This window comes from Harmonia axyridis, chromosome 6 (assembly GCF_914767665.1).
Source record: "Harmonia axyridis chromosome 6, icHarAxyr1.1, whole genome shotgun sequence".
Lineage (NCBI taxonomy): Eukaryota > Metazoa > Arthropoda > Insecta > Coleoptera > Coccinellidae > Harmonia > Harmonia axyridis.
Window position 1 is genome coordinate 30,701,473 of NC_059506.1, and position 11,587 is coordinate 30,713,059.

General features: G+C 34.0%; 1 protein-coding gene across 2 annotated transcripts in view; it reads right to left on the reverse strand.

The window, feature by feature from the left end:
• Positions 1–7,804, reverse strand: part of LOC123681730 — a 35,364-nt gene extending 27,560 nt beyond the window's left edge. The window contains exon 1 of one of the 2 annotated variants that reach the window (XM_045619985.1): positions 7,411–7,804. In XM_045619985.1, the coding sequence (XP_045475941.1) occupies positions 7,411–7,536 (126 nt within the window). In that variant the 5' untranslated portion in view covers positions 7,537–7,804. The remainder of the gene's footprint in view (positions 1–7,410) is intronic. The other variant, XM_045619984.1, reaches the window with a different exon arrangement.
• Positions 7,805–11,587: the final 3,783 nt, after the last annotated feature.

Here is an 11,587-nt window from a genome sequence, read left to right on the forward strand (position 1 = left end):
TTGGTTTTTCATCGATATGTGAACAGGAGCATTGCTTTGGTGAAAAAGATTTTTTTTTTAATTTCTGCTCTCAATCGATCCAATAACGTTATATGTAGGTATAATGTTCAATGTTGATAGTTCCACCTTGGTTAAGATAGTCCCAAAATACTGGTGTCATAGCCTTGCCATCTGATGTTTGAGATTTTGGTCGCTTTGGAAGTTTTTCCACTACTACCTATTTTCTATTTGTCATTAAATTTCTCTTTATATTCATATCAATGTTTTTTTTTAAATCATGAAGTTTCTCTATCTAATGGGTGATATTCCATTAAAATTCATCAATGCCTGGCTTCGATCATATTCTTCGACTCGTTTATTTCTAATTCCAATGTCATGCTAATAATCAATAAGAACATCTGACATTACTTTGTACGTAGTTCCTATCTACATTAATTCATTGAATACCTACATTCAGCCACTCCTCTAATCACGTAATACTGTCAATATGTTAAAAGTAAGTGGAAATTTAATTGAAAAGCTGGTACATACGAAGAATCTATTTATGCGATCTCTATTTCTTATGGACTATTATTCGTAATTAGTAATAATTTCACACCAGAGGAGAAAAGAATGGACATGGAGATTTTATGATTTGTAGGTAAGCTTTCATTACAAGATTTTTTTAAATACCGAAAGTTTGAGAGCAATTTTCGTTAGTATTTGAAAGGGAATACAAACGATTTGCTAGAGATTAATATAATGAGGCTATTTATTTTTATGTTTTTTTTGTTTCAACCAAATTGACTCTAATTCATCAGAAATTCCAATGGACATTGCAAATCCACTCCGTTTTATGATCTACCACCATCATGATGACTATCAAACTGACGTCATCCTTAATACTGCAATTGACATCAATTCTCAAGAACCATATTAAATTAAAAACTACATATGCCGACGTTGACTATCAAATAATTGGACTAGGATCGACCACCTTGTTGATAAATTCTCTGGTTTCTAGAATTGTCAGAACTTATAAAATCTTTTTCTCTAATTCTGTGGTTATTCCGTTCATTCTTCCACATCTTGTAGAACAAAATCATGCGAGAATATATCAGAAACGCACAGTTTTCATGGTTATATTTTATTATTCTATGTTGGTACTCCGAACTTTCCGCCACGGCTTTATCTGTCAATTCATCAATTTGCCTTAAAGAAATTAGTTCTGCCAACCAACATTTTTCAATGCAAAAATCACTAAATTATATTTATGGAAATATTTCATTAATTTCAACGAAAATGCAATGAATTAGAGAAAATAATGTATAATACTCGCACAGAAGGCTCATTCTACCACTCGTTCATTCCAAAACTCGCCACTTCGTGGCTCGTTTTTGAATTTTGAACTCGTGGAAGAATATCAATGCCTTCTGCACTTGTATTATAAATAACTATTTCGCTGTTTTGTAATTCATTCTACCATTTTTGGGAGGAGGGAAATCCATTAAATCATAATCATAAAAATCCAGAAGTTTTTAGTTATAAATGCACCTGAATAATTTGACTTTGTGTCAGACATATGCAGGATGGGTCTGAATGTTGTACATTCACATTATCTGTAGAATTGACTGAAAGAATTAAAGATTGAGCTTTTAATTTGAAAATCTTCAGTTTTGATGAATTTGAATTGTCAAGTTCATGATCTTCTCATAAACATCCTGTACATTTTTAATCCAAACCACAAAGAGTCTTATAATACTACGTATTGGCAGAATCGAAAATTAAAAAGATGTTTTCGAAAAAAACTTTTTCTGTAGAAATATTCAGCAAATTGTGAGTCCTCCTCGCCATAATTTTTTTCATAAGAATCCCATTAACTCATGAACCGTTGAGTTTTCACCCAATGTATGGCATATTGCTGAAATTGACATAAAAAAGCTATCTTATGATGTAATAATATACTGGGTGTGCCATTTGAAATAATTAAGTAGTTGTGTTTCTGGTATAACCGGAAGTTGTAGAGATCATTGTCTCAAACCCCAACATGCAAATTTTCAGCACAAATTATGATAAGTAATCAGTAAATTATGATAAGTTTTCTATAAGCGTCTAATAGGCCATATGAATCACCCTGTATAGAATAATTGTCATATTATCTCCTTATAAAAGATTCAACAATAGCCAAAAATATTTCATGACTTAAAAAGTGCAATTTTATTGCTTATACCTGCCTCTTCGAGGTGCGGTTTGAGTCATTCACGTACTCAAGAAATAGAACAGGTCAGAATCTGCTTATGTCAGATTGATAAATTTCTGGTGTTACAGGTAGGTGAGTAACCGTTGACGATATCCATGACGGAACAACAATGTTGAAGAGCTGCTACAGCAGGTAAATAAGTTTTACGAAATATCCACAATACAACAGCTGGAGGTGAGCTTTACCACATATCCACGAGGCAAACGTTGCGAAAAAATATATAGGATGCAGTGTTGCGAATTCGCGGATTTTATTAGAATTTCTTCTATTTTTATATCGTTCAGATTTCACCTATTTTGGATTCTATCAAATGCCATCTATGTACTATTTTCTTTGTATTAAATTTCCACCAGTATTAAATTTGCTGCTAGCATTCTGCAGATCTAAATATGTGAACTTGTGTATAAGGCCCTGAAGGGGTGGATCTAGGTTTAAAACCAGCACATGGAATATATAACTCATTATTGGAATATTAGATTTTTGTGTTCTTGTCTCCAAAACAATTTGAGTAGTAACTAAATAATCTGGATAATTCAACAATTGCCGGAATTGAAAATATCGATCCTTAAATAAATTAAAAGTAAATATAATAAAGAAAATTCATAATAACTAATAGATACTTAATCCCTATTTCTCTTTATATCAGTTCTTGTTTATAAGACTTTCTCGTTAAAAATATCCCTAGAATCTCTCATTTCAGGAAAATCATGTGGAAAATCATAAAATTATTATTATTGATACTAACGCGGAGTTGTAACGACTTTGAGAAGAATAAAATGGCTTTCAAAATGTTCTTGGCAGAATTTATTAAACTTGTAATTCTCTCTTTCAGTGAAGAGAATTCTACTATTGTCATTGAAACTAGAAATATTCGCAACATACATTTTACCTACATTCAATTCAGATTTCTATCGTAATCAAACGTTGATATCTCTCAGTTTCATTGCTAACGGATATTGACCATGTGAAACTTTTGAATACTCGTATCAATATGAATGCTAATTGCATAAATTTATTGACTGCATTATTTACAATTGCAACATTATCTATACTTATAGAAACTCAGTTTCAATGAAGCTTCTGGGATCTTATCAATTCATAGGTGTCATTTCAGATGAAAATGATGTTTACCAGCTTAACTAAATTACTTAGAAAGTATTGAAACATGAAACTTACCTAAAGATATCTAGGTAGGTGCGTAAATTTCAATTTGGGTGTGAAATTTTTACCCAGTACTGACAATAGGTGTTTATGAACTGAAACACGATATCTCATTCAAATTGTGGTTGTAAAACTATTAACGTTAAAATAATCCGTCACGACTGTAAAATTTGATCACGTTTTAGATATACAGGGTGAGTCAATAGTGTTCGATCGGGCGATATCTCTCGGAAATTTTGGGCTAGGAGAATGGTTCAAATTTTGACGGAATCGACAGCACTCAGCTTGAATTATTTTTGACTTTATAGGCTGGTCCGAAAGTGGTGAAACACGTTACCACTCTGCTTTTTCAAATGGCAATGTCCAATTTTCATATCATACTCACAATTTCCATGAAATTCTGATTTTGAAATACCCCACTTGTCATCTGTGGCACTTTTTGACGTAGGCCACTTTTTTCGAAAAATTACATGGTTATATGTAATGCTATAAACTGAATATCATATCTTGAAAACCGTTCGAAATAACTGTACGATTTATTTTTTATTGAATCCCTGAGAAGTTCATTGGACCACTCAACAACATGACCTTTGAAAAATGTCCATTTTTTCAAATGGCATGCCCTGAATTTTTGTTTGTTTGGTTAGCCTAGTGAGTGGTGCTCATTTTTTGTATCATGTTGTGCTTAGAAAGAATTTTCATGTTCTATATTGGGACTGGCAGTATACTTTTCACGCATTAAATTTCAAAGGGACAAGATTACCCAACTCTACTTAATACCTACTTATAATATCAATTAGAGATAAGCCAAATCAAAGAAATCATCAAAATATTTGGAAACATTCATTTTTATTAAATGAAATGAAGGCAACGTAAAAAAAACAGGAACATAGTCTTAATCTTCTCGAAGAGTTCGAAATGACTGCATATTTTCAGCTGAAGATGTCTCATCAATATTGATCGCTCATATGATCTGCTCAGATGTCAGCAAACTTTTTCAAAATAGAACTGCACTTCAATTCAATCATATTGAAATTGAAATAAAATGATCTTCACTAAAAAATCACCGACATTCCTCATTAATAAGATTTCACTCATGGAATTTTAAGGAGTGCATCACATCAAGATTTTAATAAGCCAGAAGATACACTACTTAAAAACGAGTTTCACAAAACTTTATTCCAACAATGAACTCGTGTTTTAAAGTTCTAATTCTATGGTTGATTCAAAATCATATAGAATTCGACACAGAAAAGATTTTATCGTGGCAATAACATTTTTTCGAAACAGGTTTGTAGTAAAATTTTCAGTGTTGATGGTATCAACCATCATCGTTTCACGATGAGACAGTCATTACATCTCCAAGAACTTGTAAGTAACACCTATTTTACACATAAATGAGGTTTCTATTTCAAACGCACTCGATATCTCTCCATTTAGGTGATCACTTCCGGAAGTTGTTCATGTGACACTTTTAGATTGCATACCAGCAGGTGATTTAAGTCAGAATTGATTATGAATATTCATATTTGCAGAATTTCTACCCCAATTTGCTTCGGTGATTTAAATCCTAAGAATTTGTAACTGGATGGGAGAGAAAGGGTTGAGTAGATAATAAGGAATTCTCCTCAATTTGGGTTATTACTGCAAATGCACATTTGAAATTAATTCTTATGGATTCCATTCATGATTTTTTCGAAATTAGCTGCACAAATTATTCAGTTTTCAACTAAGGTTTAATCACTTCGTTACGTTTGCACAAAGTGGCAACAGCGTTTAGTAGGACCGCTTGTACAACCAATTCAATGCAGAAAATATTATATGGAATCTGTTCTCTTCTTTTTATATTCTTTGGTCGATGGTCCTTTTTAGGTAATTGAAAATATCCTTTTTACATGAATAATTTGGAAATAGTTGAAATGGTAACAGGCCAATTGAAAAGTCCCCAGTCTACCATAGTAAAACACATTTTTTTGGCAAAATTCGATTTTATTATTCAACATAGTTGCTTTCGAGAGAGATTATAGCGATCTTACAACTTTTCGATACCATTTTTGTAGTACGATTTGTCTTTCGATTCAAAATAGGACTCAGTTTCGGCGATTACTTCTTCATTGGCGCTAAATTCATTCTTTTGAGGTCTAAGAACAGGAAAAAGTAGCTCGGGGCCAGATCTGGCGAATACGGTGGATGCAGAAGCAATTCGAAGCCCAATTCATGCAATTTTTCCATTGGTTTCATTGATTTGAGACACGGCGCATTGTCTTGATAAAACAGCACTTTTTTTCTTCAAATGGGGACTATCCCCTTATTATTCGTAATATTTATTACATTTTCCAAAAATATCGATAGAAGATATCAACATTTAGATAAGTGACAACTCTATCAGAAATGAATTGAATAATTCGAGAATACATTAATTAAGTTACTGAAATGAAAACAACCAATCTTAGTATGCATTGATTTTTTTTCGATAATATTTCAATATTCAAGATATCCATAAGGATATGACTAGATGATATGTATCAACCATTGAGACTTTTCAACTAGGACAAATATACCTAAACAAGGTTTCTGTCTTGATATCTCGTTGATATCTTCAACTTTATCACAAACGTTTTTATTTTGAAGTTATTTGGAGCATTGCCGGCGCTAGTAATTTTGGAGCCCCTACTGAAAAGGCATCAATAACAATATGACCTCCCACCTAACCAACAGCTCTTAACGCAAAAGTCAGTTCTTTTCTCGAATTTTCATAATTTATAATTAATTAACTTTTATAGTTTAAGAGTACCTAAAATTTATTTTCATAAGTTAACAAAGTATCTGTCTTGACCTCACGTTGATATCTCTGCAAAGAACATTTTTAATATGCATAGAATGAAACCATTAAAGACTTTCATACGCCATGCTTAGTAATATTCAACTGTGCATAATACCAATCCCAATTTCAGGATTAGTCATCGAAACTTTAGGAATACGTGTGAATAATGTTTAATTTTTTATAACCTTACAAGATTTCACATCTTGTTCACGAATTCTCTCTGTTCAGGTTGCAAGTTTCTTATAAGAATTTTCTGCCTTTTGCGTGTAGTTGATTCCTCTAAGAAATAATTAAGGGCTGAAGATTTTCAGCAAAGGATATTAGGTACGCATATTTTGAAGAAACCACTACTTAGGTATACCTTTTCAACTTTAAATGGGGACTAAAAACCTATAGGTACTTATAAATTCTTATAAATCTGACCGGTAATTATATTATTTACCAATTCTTTTGATGTATCAAATTTAAATGTAATTGTAATATCCCAATAAGAAATTATTTGGACTCAATTTGAATGTGTTCATTCCCAATTTGATTGTGGTAAACTTTTTGAAGTTGCATATTCTCATTTTAAAGATGTTTATTTCCAATTTGATTGTGCTATCCATGTTGAAGTTTTTCATTCCAATTTTGAAATTATTCAATTTCAAATTGATTGTGATTCAATCTCAAATTGATTGTGATTAGTCTCAATTTGAAGTCAAACGAAGTTTCTGTTCTAACCGCACGTTGATATCTCCTAGTTCATAAGCGAAATATCAACAAGCTAACAAGCAATCAGATGAACAACATCGCCTATTAGCAAATAAACATTTCACAAGCCATCATTAAAACTTTGAGAAGGTCCTACGATGTTCACAAACAAGGTTTTTGTCTTCATCGCATGTTGATATCTCCCATTAGAGATTATCCGATAGAATTACAAAGTTTAATGAACCGTCTGAATGTCATCAGTGTAAATTTCACTTTTGTGTGCACTTCATATCACCCAAAACGAGCACCTTCATCAAGAATGTATGGGAGGAGCTTTTTTACAGCTACTTCAATCATCATCACCTTTATACCTTCTTAATATTCAAACGGATGACCTTTAAACAGTTAGGTATTCTAGCTGGAAGGTAAAACCGCATCAAAAATAGGTAGAATTTTGTAATTTGAAAGAAAAACTAAAGTGTTAGGTACATACCAAAATATTGGTGCGTTTAACCTCAATGTAAAGCCAATTGTCCGTAGAAAACGCAATAGCCAATAGAGCAGTCGCTATAATAGATGTGATAGTCGCCAAACTCAACGTGACAGCAGAACAAGGCATCTTAGACTCGGTGGGAAAAACAAAGACGAAGAAGTTGAAAAAATTTTCACTAAAGTTTCACGCGACGGCTTCAAGATATTCGCACTTTCAACACCTCTAAGTCATCCTTTAGAAACTGTTAAAACACTGGCCGATATCCACTACTAGAGCTTAGCTATTGCACTGAAGGCTGTGCAAGGTAAGGTAGAAGAATTGTTGGTGTGTGTAGTGAATCGACTTACGAATCTCACTCGACTAAGAACGGTTTAAGAACGAAAACCTGTTCTTTCAACGTGCGCAGGTTGTTTTCTGTTGTGAAAGTATGTCTTGCGTTCGATGGACCCATTCCATAGTGTTTTGCGGGTTGTCTACAAGAGAAATTCCTCGACCTATCGATAAATTATATTAATTGAATGACCTTCACTTCGACTAGCGATTTTGCCAGGAAAAGTCTTTTGTTTCTTTGCGCTTCCTGCGCCAGCAATTATAGTGGGACCAAGGAGTAATAAACATAGATAGAGGGAGCATATGTCATTTTCAGTAAGCAAATTTTGTCCCCAACATGACTTATCAAATTTGACATGAAGCGCGCGGAAATGAAAAACATATCAGTGATACAATATTTCACTCAATTCGCGAGTTTCTCCACAAAGAACGCACTTCTTATGTCCCATAGTGAGTCAACGTTTCATATTAACTCAAAAAATATTGAAATAAATACCTAAATGTATCAGAAATTCAGAAATAAACTTCAAGCGCGCCAAACGACGTGAAACAACCGATGACACTAGGAGAGCAAAAGTTGCCAAACCTTGGATTTCAGCAGGTAGATACAGAAAATAATAAATATTCTGCTCATTATAAATTCGACAATTGGGAAAAATTTCAGATTCCAAATAATCAAATTAGCATATTTAATCGAGAATCACTCAAATAAATACACTGCGCAAAAAATTAACGCACATTCTGAAAATCTCAATTTTAATGAAAGTTAACTCTACATTGGCTTTATAACTTATTTTTTATGTTCTCGGGAAAGTTTTGAACGAAACAAGACACATTAAATGGAAGAAAAATTCAGGATTTCACCGAATCTTATGTGAAAGAAGAGAAATAAACAATTTTCAAAATACTGGAATGCTGATAAGTGATTTAATACTTGGAATTTCCACCTATTGCGTTAATTACAGCTCGGCAACGACGCCGACGGTTCATACTCAAAATGAGTGATCTTAAAATGTTCTGATCTAATCCTTCCCAGATTTCTCTGAGTTGGATTCCTAAGTCATTAAGAGTAGCTGGATGATTTTCTGAACTTCTCAGCCTTCTATTGAGGTTGTCCCAAACCTGCTCAATCGGATTGAGATCTGGACTTCTTGCTGGCCATTCCATTCGAGAGACTTCAATCTCTTCAAGGTACTCCTGAACGATGCGTGCACGATGGGGTCTGGCATAATCGTCCATAAAAATGAAATTTTCACCAATGTATGGGGCAAATGGCACTACATGCTCTTCAAGAATGTTCCTTATATACCTATCAGCATTCATAGCTCCATTATCAACGACCACTAGGTCTGTGCGAGCAGTCAAAGATATTCCACCCCATACCATAATCGATCCTCCCCCGAAACCATTAGTATTCAGGAAATTGCACTGAGCATATCTTTCATGTGGACGTCTGTATACAAGGGAACGTCGATCACAATGGTAGAGGCAGAATCTAGACTCATCTGTGAAGAGAACTCTTTCCCAATCAGCCTCTTCCCAATGGATATGCTCTCTCGCAAAATCCAAACGCGCCCTTCGATGGGCTGGAGTAAGAGCTGGGCCTCTTGCCGCGACACGAGGCCTTAAATCATATTCTCTGAGACGATTTCTTATTGTCTGAGTGCTAATTTGCACCCCATGAGTTTGCTCAAGCTGATTTTGAAGGAGGCGAGCGGTTGCAAACCGTTGTCTCAACGAAGAAACTCTCAAGTAACGTTCTTGAATGGCAGTTGTTACCCGTGGTCTACCCTGTCCTGGTCTTCGGACATTCATACCTGTCTCCCTGAATCGCTGCAACATTCTGGACACACTTGTATGGGAAACTCCAAACCTTTCTGTAATTCTTGTGTATGTCCACCCTTCTTCTCGCAAAACTACCGCTTGGGCACATTCCTCTTGGGTCAAATTGCGTGTTTCGCGTTGCATAGCGATCGAGTGTAGAAAATCAAACGAAAGAAAAACTATTATCACTAGAATTGATCGAGAACAACTGATTTCAGAATGGAGCCAATACATTCAAAATCTGATAATCTCATCTTTTTTTATTCCTGCTGGGAAAAAACATCTGTATTGAAAGTGCATAATTCTGATAAAAATAATTATCATTGAGAACACCTTCAGTTGTAGAATAAATTTGAGATTTCCATAAGGTGCGTTATTTTTTATTATATATTATTATACTCCCCCTTTCTATGAGTGGGACACATGGAAGATTTAAGGCTAAAGGTAAAAAATCGGAGCCTTTTACGAGTTTCGAGTTTATTATCGCTTTCAAGATGGTCATTTTTATTGCATTACAGACACGTCCATGTCCGAGTTTTATTATTTTCCTTTATCTATCCGCTTTGTCTGAGTCGCTCCTTGTTTTGCCATCTGAAAATTTTACATTCGTCATCGGTATAGACTTAATACCCGTTGTTTTCGGTTTTTTTGTATTATTCTCGTCACAAAATTTCAATAGATACTGGACTTATCAAACAACTAAACTGAGTTATCCGCATAGAAAATTGTCTGTTCTGTGTTCTACAATTTAATGTGTTTCATTCAAATTGCAATTTATTTGTGAAGACATCAGTTTTGAATTGGGCCCCAAACGCTTTTTTTTTCGAGATAAAGGGTGTTAAAGTTGATTTTTTTTTAGTTTTTTCTCATAGCACCTTCCCTTCACAAGATATTTAACTCATTTCAGCATGGATATTCCAATTTGAAGTTTTCATCATGTTATATGCTAATTTTGAATGCAAATCTGCAGGGTGATATTGTTTCTGGAAGAGTGTCCGCTTCTTTCCTCCAGAACTTTTCTTTGTGAATCACTGGTAGTTTGGAAAGTGTAAAAAGAAATTTTGGTCCAGTACTACACTTTTTGGTTTCTTGTATTGTTTTTTCGTATCTAGCTGCTATCAATTTCGAGAAAAAATTTCAAACAGCTCTCTAGTAATCCTCTATGAGAATCCAAATCATTATAAATATTCAGTTAGTAGGCTGTGATGAATACATTGATTATTTTGGTATTTATTGTGGCCAATTATGATTAACTCTTCCATAAATTACGCGGTCCAAAAGCTTTTCTTTCAAAATTGCGATTGTTTCGTTGCTTGCGTGCCACGTAGTGTCGTCTTGTTGAAAATAAACATTGTCCTTATCAATATCTTTGAATTCCGACCATAAAACAGTCAGTATAATCATAGATCGTTAGCGGCTTGAGTACTTGTGTCAACTGAACTTTAAAAGCCTAAGTATTTAAGCAAAATACGGTCTAATGTCGTTTATAGAATGCCGAATTCCCAAAATCCACGAACTTGAGTTTTCGTCAACACTACTACACCAGCAATATTCTCAGTTGTTCTTAAACGACGCACACGGTTTCGATACTTCACATCACTTACTTTACCTAACGGCTCAACATTTTTCACCAGTTTCACTATTGCCAGCCGAGTAGGTGGTTTAAAGTTACCCAAAAGTGCTCAAGTTTTGCGAACAGTGACTGCAAAATTTTCAGCATTTTGTATGTGAATGCGTTGTTTGTTGAAAGTGTACCGTTCCATTTTTAGTAATGGCGTAGTTTTTACTTGTCAAATGTCAAAATATGACAGCTGCCAAGATAGAGGTCTATTCAAAATGAAACCCCTGTATACGAAGCTGTTTACTGAAGTGTTTTTCTCATTTCATTCATGGAGTCACACATTGAAAATGTAAACTGTGAAAATTTCAGTGGAATTACAACATTTCTTCAAACGATGCCAAAATCAGCTAGAGGAGATCAACATATTACCAATTATTTTTTAACTATAGTAATATTTGACCA